The sequence below is a fragment of the Calidris pugnax genome, unplaced genomic scaffold, assembly GCF_001431845.1.
Source record: "Calidris pugnax isolate Ruff unplaced genomic scaffold, ASM143184v1 scaffold2, whole genome shotgun sequence".
NCBI classification, from domain to species: domain Eukaryota; kingdom Metazoa; phylum Chordata; class Aves; order Charadriiformes; family Scolopacidae; genus Calidris; species Calidris pugnax.
This window is the reverse complement of record NW_015090766.1, coordinates 2494065-2515901: the sequence shown is the minus strand read 5'-3', so window position 1 is coordinate 2515901 and position 21837 is coordinate 2494065. Positions and strand designations below refer to the sequence as shown.

Genomic DNA, 21837 nt, shown 5'->3' with positions numbered 1-21837 from the left:
GAGGCTCCTCCTTTGCACTTCTTTGCTTCTCTTGCCTTTTTTTTGGCAAAATACTGGACATGCAGCTGGTACTTTTACATTCCAACACACTGACAGTGAGTGAGGAGCTCCAAATTTACGAGGCAGGATGTGGATGATTTTATTGCTGATTCGGCTGTGATAAAGAGTCATTATTCTTTCCTCCTACTGAAATTTGTTTCTAAGTGTGATTGCTTACTTGCTTGTACTGTCTTCCCCTTGCCTCCCTTAACTCTTCAGGACTGCAGGATGCATTTGACAGCGACTGGGAAACTGGGAAGATCACTTACAACAATTATAAAAATGGATCTGATGATGCTGTTTTGGCTTACAAACTCTTGGTACAAACAGGCAACCAAGCAAAGCCCATTGACATCAGCCAGGTACTGTATCAGAATCCATACTGGTTTATACAGGAATGCACAAGTTATCAGGAGTGGGGGGAAATGCAAAGAACAAGTCGTAGTCTTTTTTCATCTTAATTGAATTGCCTGAATTACACTTTACTGCATGGCCTCACTAACTTTGCTGAAGCCACTTATTAGCTGCAGGCTGGCCCGTGTTGCGAAGAGGTCAAAATCAACACTGGAAATGTCTGCCCTTGATTATTACTGGTTGGCACGTGTTCAGTGCTGCTTCAGTGTCAGATACACTCGGTTTCCACTGAAAATGTTATGAAAAATGCTTTGCTGTATCCATAAGCAGATGTATGGAGTCTGGTCCATGCCAGGCAAAACCAAAGTTAACCTTGTTGCCCAAAGTGGCATTGTTTCTGATTTGAATCAGATTGCCTTACTGGGTTGACCATTGCTCAGCTTTCTGCTGTGGCTTTGGATCTAGCATTTGCAATTATTTGGTTAGTTCCTACCAATTCATGCAGAACATAACATTTTAAAAAATATGTTGATGAATGATAGTGGAAAGGGACTGAAATCGTTACATGCTGTATCATCTTCTTGTATCATCATCACTGAATACAGCTATACTGCTATAGGACTAAGAGTGGCAGTTGTTTGAGCTGCCTAAATAAAATACGTCTGAGGCTGTTTTGCAAGGTTATTACAGCAGATGACTCCATTTGCTGTAGCCACTGGTAAGTGGAAACGCATTAAGTTTGACTCCTTACACTAAAATTAGATTTCAAGCCTCTAAGAGAAAATTCTGCAATAACCTACCTTCTCCTCTCCTAGAGCCATCATTGACTTGCTGTGCTTTCAGGCAGAAAAATAGTCTTTCTAACGAGCTTCTTAGCAGATCTGCTTATTGTCTTTCTTTTTTTCCTGGCGTTAAAGGTGACAGATTTATGGAGTACATTGTTCAAAGTTACTATGGTGTGTAAAACACACTGCTGTATAGCAACATGCAACATGCTGTCAGGTCTGAATGAAGAAGCTTCAGCTATGAATTAAGCAAAGAAAGGGAGTTGAGGAGAAAACCTTCAGTGAGATTTTTGTTTAGCAGAGCGTACCAGGTACGCTGTGGAACAAATACAATTGGACTGCAGCTGCTGATACAATTTCCTGTGCCTGGGAGGGAGAAAAGTGCGGTGCACCCACAGGGACTGAGCGCTGTACTGTGCAGTTCCAGAGACAGCTTGAAGACATACAGTTGTTGCATATCCTGTGGACTAATTGAATCCAGATCCTTGGAATCCAGCTTTTTTTTTTTTTTTTTTTTTTTTACTGCTGTCAAGAGAACTATAGAGGAGCATTTACTTTTTCCCTGACGTGGGGCCCAAGTTAATAAAGAGGAATGAAAAGAATATAAATCTTTCCTGTGGTTGTTCAGTAGAGGGTAGGTATACTGGGAGCTGATTACAATTTAATGCATTGCTATGAAGAAAGGACAATGGTGTGTAGAAAAGATATTTTTGCGCAGAAAGTAAAAGAGCAAAATTTGACATTTTACTGCTTTCTTCAAAGGTCAACAATATTTTACTGTTTTGCTTAACGAAGGCAGTAATCACCCATGTTCTCTATTAATTAAGAGCGCATGTTTGGTCTTCTGTTTTTTTTTTTTTTTTTTTTTTTTAACTGCTGTCACTGTTGTTTTTCATTTCATTAAAAAGACCTGAAACTGGATCCGAGCCAGAATTTTAAATAAACAAAACAAAAAACCCCCAGTAATACTTTTCACCCACAGAGTCCTCTGTGAGAGCTCTAGCTGTGCAGGACTTGGGTACAGAACCCTAGCTGCTGTTTACTCTACGGATGCATTTGCCCACAGTGACCCAAATAACACGGGGCACTCGTCTGCTTTCTTGACGCTGGGCATTTTCTGAATACATAGGTCATAGGAGGCAAGTGTTAGCAAAATTTATACAGATGTTGTTTTATTTTTATAGCTCTCCTCCATTTACTGGGTGGCATTTCCTTCAGTGTTAACAACAGAGGTTAACTGCACACAGACGTGTATAGGGACTCTTGCCAGGTTTTCTTTCCCTGTCTTTAAATATGTTTCTCCAGCTTGGTTGTTTTTCACTCTTGGCTGCAGGCTTTCAGAATTTGAATTTAATTGGTTCAGTCTATTCTGGAACCGTCTGCTGATTTAGTGGTTATTATAAATATTATATGAGTATTAATTTATAAATAACCGCTTTCTACTGTCACTGTAGTTTTTTAGATATTTTTTTTCGCTGTCAAACAACAGTTGGCTGATGAGTCACTTGAAGTGAAATTTCACGCTTTTTTCCCCTTCCTCTCCTATACGTGTGTTGCATCTCCAGGCTGTTTGTTGAAAGCTTTACGGCAGGAGCCCTGAAAGCAAAACTCGTTGTGAAAGGCTTCTAATTTTTTCCATTTTGCAGTTGACTAAGCAGCGTCTGGTGGACGCGGACGGGATCATTAACCCGAATGCCTTCTACATCTACCTGACAGCCTGGGTCAGCAACGACCCTGTGGCCTACGCCGCCTCACAGGCCAACATCCGGCCTCACCGCCCAGAGTGGGTCCACGACAAAGCAGACTACATGCCAGAAACAAGGCTGAGAAGTAAGTAGCGTTTCATCTTCACGTCTTACAGTTTATATAAATACCCCACTCCTTCCCTCCAGAGCCAGTAACTCCATGGTTGGCTGATGCTGCACAGGGCTCAGAAGCGTAAACAGGACAGTATATTGTGTTACTGTGTAGTCGTAGGAGACCCGTGCACTGTAGCAAATGTGGCACCGCTGCAAGGTTTTACCGTGTTGAAAAATGAGTTTTGTTAACGTTTTAGAGCTCTAAAAAGTTGTAGTAAGCATGGCTTTTTTAGTGTCGCCTCATAGTTCAGTCTGTGAGAGAAACCTGGAGATTGCACGAAATTCCTGCCAATGTCTTTCTGAACTTTCATCACTGAGATAGCATCGTGTTTATCCTCAGTTCTTAATACCTAAGAGATTTTTATCAAGTTAGTTCATACGCTAAGCTACCAATACTGATGTGGTACAAGAGCTACTTGGGTAGGGGAGCAGTCCCATTCCATGCCATTGACTGTTTTCCTGAGCACCAGTGCCGGTTGTCATTGCTTTGCTTCAGCTTTCAAATTGCTGGGAGGATTGCTAGTTGGACACCAGTGGGGAAGGGGAGAGGGCATGTAGGGGAGGACTAGTGCACTTGGAAATGTGACCGGGTAACCAGCTAGCCGTGCTTCAGTGTATCCGAACCCTAGAGCTTTGTGGCAGCCAGCCAAGGCTTGTCTTAATGAAAATTTATAGTTGAGATTATAATAGGGCAAATCATGTTTAGCAAGTCAACTAAATGACCCTGCAGGGTCTGGAACACACAACGGCAGTAACAAAATGCTTATTGTGGAAGCTTTTTTTTTTTTCTCCCTTGTCATACAGTAGACTGAGCATTACGCTCAAAAAGAAGTATTGAGAGTAGTGTGGGTTTGTCAAATTATGAAAGAATAAAAAGTTACGTATTTCCTCACTAAAACATTACTTTTATATTCATTTGTTTTTTTTCCCCAGTCATTTGCATCAGCAACAGAACACAGATTTCTGAATGTGACTTTCAAAATATTCAATGGAAATGTTAAAAACCAAGTAGCCTGATCAAGCATAATTTTTCTCTAGTTCTGTGTCAGTGAACCTCAGTTAATCCCAGGGAAATGGCCTTTGATTTTAAAGGAACTGCACTTGCATAAAAGAAGAGCATTTGGATAAAATGTTTAAGATTATGTGATCTTTTACTTTCTTTTGCAGTTAGGGATTTTTGGCCAGGTATTCAATTAAAGCCACTGCGACACTGATAAGGATTAAATACATCTATTGAAATGTATCTGTTAATTTATATAGAGTTGCTCGGGAACTTGATGTAGACTGTGTTCATACCGTTGCACTGCATGATAAATTATAGTGATCAGCTGTATTGCTTCAGATTTCAATTTATTGGGGAGTTTTTAAAATGTCGCTTGTTCCAAAGAAGTAAAATTTAAATTCAACGCTTTTAAGCATTTTGCTGTGGAGAACAAAGTGTTTTGTTAATTGTGCTGTGTATCTTCTTCTTTGCAAACACACATTTTAACACTGCTGTCCTTTTCCTAGTTCCAGCAGCTGAGCCTATAGAATATGCTCAGTTTCCTTTCTACCTCAACGGATTGCGTGAAACTTCTGACTTTGTAGAGGCTATTGAGAAAGTGAGAGCTATCTGTAGCAACTACAGCAGCCTGGGGATCGCCAGCTACCCAAACGGTTACCCGTTTCTGTTTTGGGAGCAGTACATTGGGCTTCGTCACTGGCTTCTCTTATCCATTAGCGTGGTTTTGGCTTGCACGTTTCTGGTGTGTGCCCTCTTCCTCCTAAACCCCTGGACGGCTGGGATCATTGTAAGTTTATTATAAGGGTCTTTGTTGAAGTCAAATTCCTTTCAGCATAGCTCTTGCTGTAGTCGGGAAGGTTTTGTTTATGTCTGGGCCTCTGGTGGAGTATGTATATTGCATCATTCATTATATATTTATTCAACTTGAGGGGGTAGGGTTCATGCTAAAGGTACAAACCTTAATAACCTTAATCCTTTGGCCACCTATTTTGCAGCTTTAAAGGTTTCTTAGAAAGGTACATAAACTTTTGCCCTGGCTCAGATGCATGCTAACATGAGAAATAAAGACACAGAGGAAAATTAAGAGCTTTATTAAATATAAATAGTTATTTCTAGTTATGTATTCCTTCTCTTTTATCAGGCATAGTTATTTTTCACGGCAGTTGCGTGTCACTAACTTGCCTGTAAATTTTCCCAACGATTTCTGAATGCAGTCTTTCTGGAAAAACTGAAATGGTTAGGTTGTACAGAACACACTGTGGAATGAGTGTAACTGAGCTATCAAGGAGAAAGAGCCATAAAATTATAAACTGAAGAGAATACCCCTCCGTGCTTTCTGAAAGGCACTATAAGCCTCTCAGTAAACATTCAAGTTAAATTGAATGATGATGTCCCTATGTTTAAATTCCATAAACTATCGTATAGTTTATAAAATGCCAGAAGTAGAAAAGCGTAAAACAGTTACTAGTTTTCGTAATTTACGTTTATACGACAGGTATGTTAAAAGGTAAATGTTTAGTCTAGAATATTTTTCATAGCACTTAATCAAGCAATTTATGTTATTACTCTTGATTCATTAGCTTATAAAATCATTTATTGTAGTGCATACTTTTTTCCCTTGGAGAAGGCGTTTATTTTCAGAGTCCACCATTGCTTTTATAAGTATGTCTATCTTTTTTTCCTGCTTGGCTTTAGCAACTTTTAAAGTAAATTCTACAGATTTCCCCCCCTCCCTTTTCCTCTTTTTTTTTTTTTTTACAAGGTAGATGAAAGAAAAATAAAAGCTTTCCCTTAGATTTAACTGTTCACTTTGTGTCAATGCTGCCTCCAAGTATCTTAAAAGCTCAGAGCCCTCCTGTAACCTGAGACTCATCAGCTGATTTTACCATTCACTTTCTTCTGGGCTTTATACCTACTTAAAGGTCATCCTCACTTATATTTGCAGTTCTACAAAAAGAATTCCAATACAAGTAGTTGAAAGTTACATTTTCTGGAAGGATTGCCCAAGAAGCAGGTGAAAAAGGGAAAATGTATGTTCGGGGGGGGTTATCCATGGTAAGGAAGAATAAGTTGTTTTTCAGATCACTAATAAATTGTAACCAATACAAAATTGATGCTTGGTCTGTTAACTGGTTCTTAGTATAATTTAAACTATCTCTTCAGCAAGTCATTGCTGTTGAGCACAACAAAACAAGGAGAAAGCAGCTTGTCTTTGGAAATACAGGATGGCTTTGAGGAGTATGTTTTGTATTCACTATGTTGTTTTGGAATATGTTTCTCTTCATGTGTCTGGAGTATTAGAAGTTACTAACAGCTGTTTGAAATTATCTAGGTGGTGGTGCTGGCTCTGATGACTGTGGAGCTGTTTGGCATGATGGGTCTAATTGGAATAAAGCTGAGTGCAGTGCCTGTGGTTATCCTGATTGCTTCTGTTGGCATTGGTGTGGAATTCACTGTTCATGTTGCTTTGGTATGTAAAATCAGGAAGTGTTTTAAAAATAAAATATCATTAAATGTTACTAATATTTATATTTAGTATTAATAATTTTTTTAAGGGTGTCAATGTTAGGATGACAAATCCTTAGTCTCCTAAGTCAGTGACGTGATTCTCAGAAAGAAATTGGTCACAAGCTGTTTTGTGTGCCATCCAGTTTGTCTTGATAGCATGGAGCTGATCTTGATGAGGTAGTTCCTAACTATTCATCAGTCTTGCAGGAGATAAGAGGGGATACATCACTTGTGATATCTAGTTGTCTTAAGTGATGCAAGAATATAGACAAAGCAGAGCTCTCAATGCACTTTACTTCAGTCCAGACCCTCCTGGTCCTTGTCTGCAGCCTCACTGTTGTTGCTACAGTGCTATGGAGCTGTTTGTTCCCTCTTGCATGTAGATTCTGTATCCTGTGGAAAAGAAGCCTTTAAAGGAGATTTTGAAAATCACATGTAGTATCATTTGATCTCTCTGAATCCTTAAAATTTGAATGTTATTTGGATTCACTTTCTACTTCAGAAACCTACACCTTCTTTTCAGAACCCATCAGCTATTAATAGTGTGCACAAACATGTAATCCGTAGGAAAATATTTTTCCAATGTGATGGAGAGGAGCAGCGAGGGGGAAAGAACTATGTCTTATATGAAGATTTTCAGCATTTTTCAAGCTTAAGTGTCCAAATCTAGAGTGCACCTACTCGCCCAGCGTAGTCAACCTGATGTACAAAAATGCCTAGAAACAACAGTGCACTTGCAAAGGGGGCAGTTTGGGTGTTCAAGGTGTGCAAAAGTCATCTTGCTTTATTTGGTGACAAAGTATAGAGTAAATGGGTTTTTATCATGCTCACATTTGACAATGTCAGCGCTGATCTTTCCAATGTTTCACTCACTCAGCATAAGTCCTTTTCTTATATGATATATATATTAGACATATAAGACACCAAAATAAGGTTATTTTAATCAATATTTTAGAATATTTTAAGAATGTCATTGTCATTATCTATCATTGAATATCATGTCAATAGCATTGTCAGGACAAAACAGTTGTTTCTAAATGGGAAGAAAGTAATTTACAGTACTTCATAATGTTTTTAAAAAAGGAAGTAAAAGTTACTTATGGCTGAAGGTAAAATGTCAACCTAACTGAAAATTGTGATTTTTGACTCTGGAGTCAAAAAGTTTCAAATGTAGGCTTAAATAAAAGATTGCCTAGTAGACCTCAGATGATAGCAGCAGTACTGACCTTCCCAGAATGTCCTGCATGTAAACAGTCAACCAGTGTTGCATAAACAAAGAAGGCAATGGTGGAACTGTTGATAGAGAACTTAATTGAATTTGTTTAAGGGTTATTCACAATCCACTTCTGGCTCAGTTCTCTACTACTGCTTGTGAATTGGGACCTCATTTTTTTAAATTCTGCAAATAATTTCTGAATTGATAGTAGACTTGTATTATGTATCCTTTAATTACACATGTATGCATATGTTTATATAACGTGTTAATACATTTGTGGATTAGATCCCATAGCTCCTATTCATGTGAGCTGTCTCACTGACAGCTGCCTTTACCCTGAGGGGGATTCTTTATCCATTTGTGTATATGGGAACGTAAAATGCCCTGGATACATTAATTTTCCACAGAGCAGTTTTAGTCCAATAATAAAGTTCAGTAACACATGGTTTGGCTATCTATGGAAGTGAGGGTTGGGAATCTCACTGCACGTGTACCCATTTTGGGTCTGCTTGCCCCACCAAATAACTTTGTTAAGTGTTGACTGATCTCAAATTTTTCAAATCTATCAGATAAGTGAAAATAAGCAACTAGGGAAGAGAGACTTAAATTCCAGGACCAAGAGGAAGATAGTCGCTTAAGCTCATATCTTAATAGGCAGTAGGCCGAAGAAAGAGCCTTTATAAATCACCAGAAGAAGATCAAAAGTATTTGAGCGTTCTTGGTACGGCTTACTAAAGAGCTGGAGGGAGAAAGGCATTTCACTAGTCATGTTGTTGCTCAGGCACCACTGTGTTCAGCACTGTTCCTCAGGTGATTTTGTATGTACAGGCCTCCTAGCTTTGAAGCAAGAGAAGCTGCAAAAACATTTCTTTTGAGTGAAATAGAAGTGTTAAAAAAAAAGTCATGGAAGCCGTATTCCCACGAGAGTAAAAGGAGTACCCCTGTAATTTTGACACCTGAAGTGCTTTCACCGTGAAATGAATTCTTTGCAGGTGGAAATAAACAAAGCTGGAGACAAAAGCCTACTGATGCAAGCAGGCATTGTTTCCAAAATTATTACTGCAGTCTGACTCTGTAATCAGTGCTTGCTCTGGTCGTGTGACTTCAGCAGCAGCTGTGTGGTATGGCTGCAGAATCCAGCCTGCTCTTGAAGGTTAGCCAGCTAGAGAGAAGTAATTAACTGGTGAAGAACTGTGCACGCTGTGGGAGAGGCTGTTTGGAAGGTTGTGCGCGCTTGTCTAATGAAATGGATTTCATTGTTTTACAGGCATTTTTAACTGCCATAGGAGACAGGAATCACAGGGCTGTCCTTGCATTGGAACACATGTTTGCGCCAGTACTGGATGGGGCCGTGTCCACTCTGCTGGGAGTGTTAATGCTCGCAGGATCAGAGTTTGATTTTATTGTCAGGTAAAGCATTTGTGTGTGTCCTGACTTTGTTTTTAAAATAAAAGTTAATGTGCTCTAATTTTTTAATCACTTCAGCATATCTGTCATTTTATTACTATGCATGGTGTGTCAAGCATGCTTACATCATGGTCCTGTTTTCCCTCTCTTTTATTAACTCCTTGTTATATGCTAGACACAGTAGTGTTCAATGCTGGCATTAAAATCTGTTCCAGGAAAATCTGACATCCGGCATGAAAGAATACAAAAATGGCCCTCTTTAGCAAAGTTTGTTAATTCTGGGTTTGAGTCAGCTCAAAGCATCTGGTATTGTCCAGTGTGAGCTGTGTTTGACCTTTAACCTTCAGGTTCTCCAGACTTCTTGTGTGCACAACAGTCTGCGTGCAATGGACACGTGAACTTACAAACACACTGCAACTGTGCTTGCTGCAAGTGACTCTCTCTGGGCCTTCTCCTTCTATCGTTATGTGAGGTTTACAGCAATGTGTAACAGGGAGAGGAAAAAAAAAAAACAACAAGTTGGGGGGCTGGGGAACCATAAGTATGAACACAGAACTTCATATTAAAATTTTGTAAAGCAAAGCCTGAAGGCCCTTCTGTTTAGAACTACAGGCAGACTGTTTCTTGTGAATTTAATTAAGAATGTGAATTCGTCAAGTATGAGAGGAAAGCAAGTTTTTCGTTGAGGGGAATTTGAGAAGTGCAATGAAACAGATCCTATTCTATTACAAACAACCTGTGGAGCTCTGCAAAATGGCTAATCTTAGAAGTAACACAGGTTCTTTGTGGAAAACTGCAGGACGAAAAAAAAATACTCCAAGCCCTAAAAGGGAACTGAGGTAGAACTGGGCCAAATAAAAATGCTCTGAAAGATGACTTAACTACTTAGGTAGACATAAGCTGGATAGATGACTAGACTTAGCTGACATCCATTTGACAACAAGAACAACAAAATGTCAGAGGCAGGAACTGAGAGAATGGCTGGTAAATCTCATCAAGATTTTTTGTTTAAGTATGTAAGAGATTTGAAGAAAGCAGGCAGTTTGCAGTTAGACCTCATGAAACCTATATGAGGATTATTACTGTACAGATGTTGCATGTCTCAAAATAGAATTTGTATTTTTTTCCTAAGTCAGTATTTTTTACTTTATTTTGTTGGTATGGAAGAAATAAGGTAGAATTATTCTTTTAGGACCTGATCTTTTAAGGGTTGGAACACTTTGACATATACGTTACTTACAGATTTAACTTAAATTTACAGGGGTACATTTGCTGTGCTACTTTCCTATTTAACAGACAAGATTTTGGCAAGCATAGTTTTATGTCATAGCAAATGGAAGATTGTAGCAGCCCTTCACACCAAATTTGGATTGGGCGCTCTCTCAGTTTATAAAATGAGCCTTTCAACTTTTCAACTTAGGTTATTTTACTTTTTTTTGGCCATCAGTTTCTCATTTTCTAGCACAATCTGACTTTAGTTTGCCTTATTTAAAAAATAACATAAAATAAACTATGGGAGCCTGAGCGTTGTTACAATGGGCGAAGAAGATCCTGACTTCCGGAAAGCGATAGATTAGTCCAACAATGTGGAAGATTAAGTAAATTAACAGACATTGTATACACCAACTGGTCAGAACTATAATCCTCCTGTTTATCCTAGCATTAGATGGATGAGATGCAAATGTTTTTAATGCCTGTTGTTGATCTCTGTCCCAGTATAAAGTTCTGGTGGTTTATGTTAGTAGAGCAGATTGGCTTGCTGATTTTTGCTAATGCAGATCAGAAATTCCCAAATGTTTACAATAGCAGGATATTTGTAGTTTTACAGGAGGCTGATATATTTGATCAGATGTGGAAACAGAGACGCAGTAAAGTTTGTTGCCAGCTAGACAATGTAATCAGCAGACCCATTAGTAGCAAACTTGCCCTCCCGTTCTTCTCCTTTGCCTTCTCCTCCAGGAATTTACCAAGACTGAGTCCTTGAAATCATTAGTTACAACACAGCCTTAAGTTTAGTCTGAGCCCCAGCTGTGCTGAATACCAACTAGCAAGGCTTTCCTTTTACTGACAGGTTTACCTTGGTATTCATGAAGGATCCCAGACCTTAGCCCTCAGTGGTGGGAAAGGACAACCACTTGTGCACTTTCCTCTTCTTCCATAGTACTTCAGCCATTATGTTTGAATTGGCTGACGCAAAACAAGAGTATTCAGAGATGCTAAATTGTTCAACAAAAGATTAGCCTGCAATGCAGCTCTGCCATTGTGGAGTGCTCTTACTCAGTACAATGCTGAAGCTTACTATAGAATCGACAGCATTTTCTTTGCAGAGAGCAGGTTCCTGTGTTGTAAAAAGTTGCAATTCCAGCTATTTGGTAAAAATGGAAGTCACAGAATTCTAGGCGGAAAGTTGTGATTAATGAACAGCGAGGGAAACCCTTACCTGATACACTGGAGATTTAATTAGAAATTCTGCTGTAAGATGCAGAAGCATTTCACAGTGGATTAGCTGCTGGGAGAAGAGGGCTTCTTTTCCTTCTGGGCTAAATTCTACACCCTTCACTTCATTTGTTTGCTTCTGCTGGGTTTTCACTAATGGGGGCCCCTTTTCATTGTATTTGTGCTTTCAATCCATTCAGCTATTCACTGCACATTCCATATTTTTGTGTTTGTGTAACACATTCATAAATAACATTACATGCTTCCAGATTCTGGGAAATTAACAAATGTAATTTTTTTCTTTCCTTTATCAACTAACACTTTGGGTTGTGGAATGTAGCTTCTCTAATTCAAAAGGTAAAAAACCCTATATCTATATATGAAGAGTGATATAAATATTTAGTACAATGTTAGTAATATTTTAGATTTCATTTAGTGTGTGTATTACTTTAACATATGTAGGAGTAATTTGTTATTCTTAATTTATAACAATATTTGTGGCTATTCTCTTCCTCAAACCCCCTAAACCCTACTTCAGGTATTTCTTTGCTGTTTTGGCAATCTTAACCATTCTGGGAGTTCTCAATGGATTGGTGCTGCTTCCTGTTCTTCTTTCGTTCTTTGGACCATACCCAGAGGTCAGTAAAATTAATGGTGAACAGGAGAAATAATACCACGTCTGCACCCCTGCCCTCAATCACCCCCCTTTGTTTGTCAAAACCCTTTGTTTTTTAAATTCTCTCAGATTTTTTTAGTTTTTAAGTTTCCTCTAGTGTTTTTTTTTTTAAATCTTTGTTAAAAATGCTGTTTATTATTTAGTTGATGATCTACTTAAATTTTAGAAGTTTTTTTAAAATAACTATTATTTACGAGGCTGCAATCAGCAAACTTGACACAAGTGCAGGATTATTTATGCTTTTAAAAGCATAATGTGACATGCAACTAGTTTGTAAAATGAGGATTTTCCCCAGTGTTTTTCAGAAGACAGTTAATTTCATACATGTATCATCTTCTTTCCTACCTCAATGCCTCTGTTGCCTTCCCCAAAATATTTAACTCAGCAGACCACCAGGAAGGCCTGTGTGGACCAACATACAGCAGTGGTGGTCCACAGACCACACCTTGATAACCATGACTGGTCTGCCAGAAGGTCCCCCCTGTCCAGTTGCCCCTCCCTGCGCTGTGCTCTTGGCTCAAGCAGCATTTTCAATGGGTGGAAGGCTTCGCTTAGATGTTGGTGACTTTACAGTGTAAAGCCCAACTCCAGCAAAAAAAGTATTCATGGATACCAAATTTGGTTTTGGTTGTTGATTATTCATTACCTACTCTATAGTTAATACAACTGCTGCACTACAGAGTCTTTATATTAGCAGAATCAGTGGGCTGTGCTTTGCATGTCTATATATATACGTGTATGTGTGTATAAGAATAAAATACAGGTTATGTATACAGCACTAGTAATATTTCAAAAGCATTTTTTTTGTATTGGAAAAACAATTTTGATGATTGTGTAATCTTTTGTATTCCTAACAGTACACATGATGTCCCTTACTCAAGCTATATATATATATATATATATATATATATATATATATATATATATATATATATATATATATATATATATATATATATATATATATATATATATATATATATATATATATATATATATATATATATATATATATATATATATATATATATATATATATATATATATATATATATATATATATATATATATATATATGCGCCTGTGCTATTAACACATACATTGCTATTACCTTTATGTCCTCCCTCTTTGCAACTAAACACTGAACCATACCATATATACACATTTGAGGCGATTTTATGAAATCTTTGCTAATGTATGCTGAAGGGGGAGGAAGGAGGGGGAGGAAGTCAATGTGGTATTTTTGTATTTGTAAGTGCAAGTGCATGCGCTTGCTGAGACAGTGATACCCAGAATAATTTGTGTAACCCTGTTTACATCCATATCCTGTTCACATCCATATCACGTCTCTTTTTCTTTCCTTAATTTTTTCGGTTCAGTATAAATATTTCATCAGAAAACTGGTACTGAGGTTCTCATGGCACGGGGAGGTTGTATTTGGCAGAAGAACATTTGTGTCAAGCACTAATGATTCAAAGGCCAATGCTAACTTAATGTTACTGAATGCCTTGTTATTATCAGGTTTCTCCAGCCAATGGACGAAACAGGTTGCCCACACCGTCTCCTGAGCCACCCCCCAGCGTTGTGAGGTTTGCACTGCCACCTGGGCACACAAATAATGGGTCAGATTCGTCTGATTCAGAGTACAGCTCTCAAACCACAGTGTCCGGCATCAGTGAAGAACTTCATCAGTATGAGGCCGCCCAAGGCCCTGGGGCACCAGTCCATCAAGTAATAGTGGAAGCCACCGAGAATCCTGTTTTTGCAAGGTCCACTGTAAGTAGCTTGCATATTGACTGGCAGGAGGGCAAGGAGAGTGTTTGGTGGTTCTATGGGGGGGTTTTTTTTTGGGGGGGTGGGGTGGGTGGGTGTTTAAATCTATTTATTTTTGTGTGAAGATCTCTCATATTCCTGGCTGATTATGACTTTGTGCTAAAACTTGTAAGCAGGGAGTGAAGGCTTTCCTCATCCTCTCCTTCAGAATCAAGCTGGGGGTAAAATAATGCTAGGAGAGGTCTTTGGCATCTGTAATTGCTGTTACATCATGTTGGCACCAGCCAGAAGAGAGAATTCTCAGTCTGTTTGATGACTGTTTTTGGAGAGAGAGCAGGGAGGGAGTAAAAGATCCAGACTTAACTCCACACAGCTCCTTGTTGATCACCATCTCGTGAATCTCTCTCTGACAGCACATTTTGGGGAGAAAGATTGATAGAGCCAGAAGAAAACATTTTCGGGGTTCTACCAAATCTTGGGCCTGTTAGATCTTGCTACTGGGTTGGCATAACTGGGATTTCAAAGGAGAGTGAAAAAGCTGTGTCTCCTACCCCTGCTGATGCTGCATGCTGAGCTGCAATGCAGATCTGTTTTTGTTCAGCAGAGGCCTAGAAATAGGTACAAGCACAGCCACATTTGAAGTTGGTCACGGTTTATTGACTGATGTGGCTGCTGCGCTTCACGCTTTTTACGGAAATCAGAAAACAGATTCCTACAGTCTATACAAACTACCCTACCAACATCCTGTGTGTGTACCCGGCGTGGAACAGAGCCTTTTCCAAACGCCTGCCATTCTGCTTGTTAAACGAGTTCAGATCACGTGCTTGTCACCCGTCCCTTTGAAAAGAGGTACCGTTAGATAGCGAGCTTACGATGATGTTTTCAGCTGTCATCCCATGTTTTTCTGATGACACGAGGTTTTAATAACTTCAGACGAAACCTGTCAGACTGCAGAGTGTCACCTCTGCAGAGTTAGAGGCAGGGCAGCGTTTTTATCGGTGTCGTTAGCACGGTATTTGTGTGTCTGGCGTGGCCAGAGGGATAACCGGGCCTGTCTCCTCCAGGTGGTTCAGCCGGAGACGAGGCATCAGTCGAGCCCCAGACTGCCATCCAACGCGGAGTGCGGCCCGCAGCAGGGGTGGCGCCAGGCCAGGCCGCCCAAACGCGAGGCGAGGGACGGGCTGCGACCACCTCCGTACCGCCCTCGCAGGGACGCCTTCGAGATCTCTACCGACGGGCACTCGGGACCCAGCAGCAGGGATCGCCTGAGCCACAGGCCTCACCCTCATAACCCCAGGAGCCCGGCGTTCGGCCCCGTGGGCGCTGCGGGGCCGGCCTACTGCCAGCCCATCACTACTGTGACTGCCTCGGCTTCAGTGACTGTTGCTGTCCACCCAGCGGTGCACAGCCACAGCTCTCGGGGAGGGAGCTTTCCGCCCTACGAGGGGTACCATGAAGCTGACCACGGGCCGTTTGAGGACCCCCATGTGCCTTTTAACGTGCGATGCGAAAGAAGAAATTCTAAAGTAGAAGTTATAGAACTTCAAGATGTTGAATGTGAGGAGAGGATACCTGGCAACAGCTCACAGTAAGGTAGGTCTGTTTCCTCTAGCTGCAAGCTCTGTCTGTGTCGGATCAAAAGGTCTGCCTTGTCTGATCAAAAGAAAGGGGAAAGATAAAATTTCTCTCAGGTGCCTTCCTTCAGTTAGTTTACTTATTGGTCCCCTGATCATCTTCAGTCTCTTTACTATGAATATAGTAACATTTTCTGGTTGGATTGTACTTTCCAACACTGAGAAATGATAGTGGGTTCAGTCATGAGCTACTTCCAAGACCCTTACAAACTGGGAAAGTACACTGCACAATCTCAGCTTACCAGGTGAGTAGAATGAAGCAGAGATATTGCGTAATATCTTCAAAGCTGTGCAACTGCATTTACTGGTGGTAGGTTCTGACTTCTGATCCCTGGATCGGGCACTTCCTAAAGCATCGTACAGAATGATATCGCCCAGGAGAGTGTGAAATTGCCAGCTACTTTAAGAGTTGTCCTCTTCCAAATAAAAGTCCGTGAGAGAATTTGAAGTCCCTGGTGAGGACTGAATACCTCTGGAAGGTCAGCTGAGTGAGAAGATGGTGGGGAAGCCCCGCCATACCTAGTGCACTGCTGGGTGCTGGGGCGTCCCCCTGCGCTGTGTGGGAGCCTACAGAGACCCACCCAGCCAACTTGCCTGATGGAAGGGGTCCTTGTGCCAGTCTCCCCCTTGCCAGGGGCAACTGCAGTGGATTTTGCAGAGGAGGGTAAGGTGGAGCTGGCCTAGCAGGGCATCTAACCTGTTCCTGTGAAACTTGTGAGACTTGATACCTAAATCATTATCTGGTTTTGGGCCGGCAAGAGAATGTTACAGGAAACAGCCCTGGTTAGAACAGACAGGATATTTTAGCAGATGTCTGGGGAATAGTGAAGCTGTTACTTTTCTTGACATTTTTTCCATTATTTTATAGGGAGTACTTTGAAGGGGAGAAACCAATTGAGTTTTTACCCCGAAAGCTTTGTGTGGCTTGTGCCTGAACAAGCATTTTTTGCTATTTTAACTCTGTTTTTCTCTTTCTGGGGAAAAAGGAAGTGTTAAAATAGTTACTTAGCTGTAGATACCTGTTCTCTCTCTCTGCTTTTCAGAGCTTTCCAGTGACGGACACTAGTTTGACCAGAGCGAGCCATTTTATTTTGGTTGTGGAACTATTTTACATGTACACACACATGCACGTGCGCACACACACACAGAGTTTTGATGGAAATTTTTTGGTGACTCATAATATAATCACCTTCTGATTTGTAAAACATCTCTCCAAACATCTCAAAGTGCAAATTGACGTGAATGCCTTCAGCCTCACGGTCTACAAATATGACAAGTAATAGTATACTCAAAATAAGGAAATACTCGAGCTCAGCTTTTTCAAGCTGAACTGCATGGTAATACGAGATTCTTAACTGTGTGCAGTATTTGATGTAGTGTATTTCTCCTTGAAGTATTCATTGGTTTTAACTGAATTTGTCACAGGTATCTAAAGCTGGGAACTCAGAAGTTCCCAGCATCTGCTTTTTTTTAATTGGCATCAGCATTTCTTTACCAGGAAGTTCATGACTGAGAGCAGAGCCCACATGTCCTGACTGCTAACTGCAACCACAAGAATCATGAAATGAGTTTTGGATTACCTTCATTTGTTTGTTTTTCTTGAACTTTAGTGAAATGTTTGTTTTTCTTCTCTCTTTATTTGTAAAGAGTAATAACTGAAGCAAAGAAGAGGCCAAAGATGGAAAACTGTATTTCCAGAACTGCTTGAAGAGAACTGCTTGAAGTTGTAGAAAAGGACATGCTGCATCAAGACAACAGTTCACTGTTACTGTAACCTATTGTATTATTTTGTTAAATATTTCTTTAAGTATTTAAAAGATGTACACATATGTAATATACAAAAGAACAATGTAAAGTAGTATAATCTGGAGTCATTTGCCTCTGGGCAATAGAATGGGGACAATATTGTGTGCGCTTTGTACTTCTTGTATGTTGATTTCTGTGCCACAACTAAGCTTAATCTAGTTCTAAATTTCAGCATAAGTTGCTGCTGCTTAAATATTGTATAATTTACTTGTATAATTCTATGCAAATATTGCTTATGTAATAGGATTTTTTTTTTTAAAAGATACATGTCTGTTTAAAATATTTTAAATTTGCGTATCACAACCCTGTGGTAGTATGAAATGTTACTGTTAACTTTCAAACACGCTATGCGTGATAATTTTAAAAATAAGCAGATATGAAGAACAGCAAGTTAATCTGGGAGGCTTAAGTAGATGTAGCTATGTGCAGGTTTTTGTTTTGCTGTGTGTATCCATGTATGCATCTGGAAGTGTGCATGCTTTTGTGTGTCTGTTCCTGGTGTACTGTAGTTTCTCTTTTTACTGTATGGTAACACACGGTGGGCTTATAAACCCACTGATGCTGATGTGAGTCTGGCTTTCCCTGTTAGTAGGCACTAGTGAAAACTGTGCTGGTGTTTACCAGCACGTACCATAGACTGCCATGATCAAAGGCCCAACTGAAACAGAAGAGAAGACAGGAAGTCGAGGTTCGGGGTTGTGGTGTAGTTTCCCACGTTCTTAACGACTTGGTTCATATATGACTTCGATCAAGTCGCTTCGCTGCCACATGCCTCAGTTGCTCATTCTGTAAAATGGGTATAATTACACTTACCTACCTCCCAGGAATTGTTGTGAGGCTTAATTACTGTTTGTGTAGTGCTTTGATTTTTGTAAATTTTTTTTGCAAAAGGTGCCAGGTAAGTGCAAAAACACTATAACCGTTATTTTTTCACTTCCAAAGGTGCTGGATATTGAGAGGTGCTGGTGGTTATAGAAATTCAATGAGCATATGCCTTACTTTTATATTGATAGTGTTAACTATTGAGTGGCATTAGAAGCAGGTGAGTTGTTTGATGGGAACCACAGCTCAGCTGTGTTCTTACAGCATTGAAAGCAGTATCTTTGGTCACCTTATTTTCATGGCAGGAAGGAAGTTAATAGTAAGTGATAAAAATCAAATGGAAGGATAAAAGAAATATCTATTTTTGCTTTTTAAATATAAATGGCTTTCTGATGGATCCAGGACTGTAAAGACACATAAGGCCTGGGTGTTCTTTTCTCTATTGTTTGTGTTTTCCCATGCTGCATTGGCACTTTTAATTAAAACAGCTAAACTGGGATCTCTTTGCGAAACTAATTTAGCTTTTTGTATTATTATTTTTAAACTAAAAGGGGATTGCTGCAGGTGAAGGGTCTGAAAAAAAACACTACAATCTGCGTTCCAGTTGGAAACAAACCCTAAGAATGGAGAACCTTAATTTAAAATAATAGAACAAAAGTTTTTATTGTCTCTATCTTCCTCTTTCTTCATCTTTTTTTTTTCTGCCCTTCTGCAGCTGTTTTTTAGAGCAGGTAGATGTTCAGTTCAGAGCCAAACACAACCAATATTCAGTTTCTAAACACAGCAACGGTGGGGATTTTCTTTAAGTATGATGCCTGAACAGCAGTAGCCAATTCTTTGATGGGAAAGTGTTTTTCTCCAGTGGCTTCAGGGACTCTATCTTTGCCCGCAGACCTTGCCAGCATAAAAAAATGGGGATAATTAGAATGCACAAATTTCCATGCCTTTTTTGCTCACTTGAAAACACTTTGATATGAGGCACTTGTTTACAGATCTCCAATGTGAACGTTCGAAGAGCAGGTGGCGAGAGCCTGGTGTCATTCCCATGATACATAAGCTACTGTTCCAATGCACACTAAGGGTTAATGTCGCAACTGCCTACTGGTCCAGTTCACTGTCTGAGGTGAAAAACTCTTTAATGACAAAAAAGCGGAGGGGCCCCCAGGTCAGCACCAGCAGCACAGCGACCTCTGATCGTACAGGCTCGGCAACGAGACTGTACGATGCTAATTGGAAGCCCCCTTCGGCCACCACGCGTGGGGGCTCCCGTCCCAGAGGTCAGCAGGGCTCCCAGGGACACCGCTGCCTGCCTCCCCTGCTCCCGCTCCCCATCCCGCTCCCGAGGCAGGGAAGGGAGGAGGGAGAAAGGGAAGGGGCCACGGTGTCTGCCACCAGCCCCTGCCCCGGCCCTCGTGTGTGTTGGTGAGCTGTCTGCTGCTCCGTGCGCAGCGGAGACCTTCTTCTCCGGTGGTCACATTGGAAAGGGGAGAATTCAGTGGCTGGCAACAATTTGTTTTGTTTTGGTTGTTTTGTTTTGTTTTTTTTAACTTTTTTAATCATGGGTGATATTTATATTTTTGTATCATAAGAATGTTTTCTTACAGTATTTGTCATGCCAGTTTATAACAGACAATATGCAGGGATTTTATTTCTATTGGAAACACTATTACAGCTATGTTTTTACTGTTTAATGGAATTTTATTTGTATAGAGTGCTTACTAATGTTAAATAGGAAAGATTATATAACATTTACATTAAGGACTTGTCGTAGGTTTTAGCATAAGGAGTTAAAAGTAAAAAATATTCAAACTGGGTCTCACTGCCTGCCTGTTTTGGTAGGCGTGGGTTTGTGTCATTTCAGTTACAAAGGTAAAATTATGCCATATAATTTATTTATATGAAAATCTATTTTTGTAGTGTACATAGTAGTCATCAAGTCTTTTGACAGAAGTATATTTTTAAAGAGTTTATATGTAATGATGATACCATTATGTTTTGGAACACTGCTGAAATACAATTACCGTGCACACTTTTTCTTGGAAACCCCCTGGCAGAAAAGAAAGTGTTTAACAGTGTTAAGAGAGAAAGAGAGTGTGAATATTCATACAATTCTGAACTGTGTTTTAGTTACCATTTGTGATCTAGTGTGGTTCTCATTTTAAATTTTGAATGGAAATTGTACAAACTCTCTAAATATTAATGTTCAAACACTGATAGAAATTCTAACATGAATAAAAATATTATAACTTACTGGTTACAGATTTGGTTGGTTGGTTGTTTCCTTGTTTGTTTGTTTGTTTGCTTCTTTTTGTACTACTGGTCAGCTGTTCAGGTACAGCCGTACAATCATTCTGATTTGGAGCATGCATTTGGGATGTTTCAGGATGTTTGGGAGATTCAGATTTGCCCATCCTGGAGCAGGAACCAATTCTGAAATCCTCTCTAAATTGTAACACTCTGGTGCTTGTCTGTTGGTTCTGTCACCCTTGTGACGTCTTGGGGGATAGGTACAGGACGGGATTGTACCTTTCATTCCCGCTCTGAATGAAGCATTTTGTGTAGACCTTGAACCCTTGGGTAAAGCAGTTTAAGTACCGGTTATTCCTGCTTAGAAGTGGGAGGAAATTCTTTGTCTTTTTCCATCTCTGTGGCTGCTCCCTAAATTGGGTTTGAGAAATAGTGGGGGGGGGGGAAAAATAAATAAACAGGGAGTTCTGAAAATGAAACCACTGGATAGCCAAAGCTGGTCCCTGGCAGCGTGCTAACAAGTGCAAGGCAGGGTGCAGGTCCCCGTGGCCCCTGAGAGCCCTGCCTGGGAGGGAGGCAGCGGGGTGAAGGTTCTGAGCAGCACCTTCTGTCTGGAGTTACCTGCATCATCAATCCGGGCGCAGTTTGTCCTGCGCAGACAGACTCTGCTGAGCATCCACCAGCGTGTCACACACCCAGCAATCCTTCATCCCAGAGCCCTTAGGAGATTTTTTTCACGAGTCTTCTGAATTTCTCATAAACCAAAAGCCCCAAGCTTGTCTCGGGATAATTTGTGATTCAGCCTCTCCTTTTCACGGTCGGAGGAAATACAAATACAACTTATTTTTTTTATGGTTCTGGAAGTTTAACCAGAAAAGAGAAAAATACAGTTAAAAGCACTTGAGCTGCAGAACTCCTACAGATGTGGTTGCAGTGCTCAGAGCACTCTCCCTCAGATCCTCAGGACCAGCCAGACTGACTCAGGTGGCAGATTTGGCCTCGGTGGCCAACGGCCCGTGAGAGCAGTACCCACTGGAGTTCTGCATTGGCTCAACTCGCTGACTTGGCCTTTTGTGTCCCAGCCAGTCACGGGACTATAAACCATATGAATAAATCAATACATTCTGCTGATCAGGACACGGGATTTTTCTTTAAGATACTTACCTTGCATTACTCGTCATGTTTAGATTTCTTATAAATGGCTCTTCTTCCTGTCAGTCATATTAACCCCAGGTAAGACCTTAATCAGATTTTTGTCACATATTGGCAATA

General features: G+C 40.2%; 1 protein-coding gene across 4 annotated transcripts in view; it reads left to right on the top strand.

Moving 5' to 3' along the window:
• The window catches only part of PTCH1 (patched 1), a 69146-nt gene extending 48571 nt beyond the window's left edge, over positions 1–20575 (top strand). For all 4 annotated transcript variants that reach the window (XM_014936772.1, XM_014936795.1, XM_014936779.1 and 1 more), the window contains 9 exons: positions 259–401; positions 2825–3008; positions 4547–4827; positions 6373–6510; positions 9032–9174; positions 12146–12245; positions 13805–14059; positions 15121–15649; positions 17338–20575. In XM_014936772.1, the coding sequence (XP_014792258.1) occupies positions 259–401; positions 2825–3008; positions 4547–4827; positions 6373–6510; positions 9032–9174; positions 12146–12245; positions 13805–14059; positions 15121–15648 (1772 nt within the window). In that variant the 3' untranslated portion in view covers position 15649; positions 17338–20575. The remainder of the gene's footprint in view (positions 1–258; positions 402–2824; positions 3009–4546; positions 4828–6372; positions 6511–9031; positions 9175–12145; positions 12246–13804; positions 14060–15120; positions 15650–17337) is intronic.
• The last annotated feature ends 1262 nt before the right edge of the window (positions 20576–21837 follow it).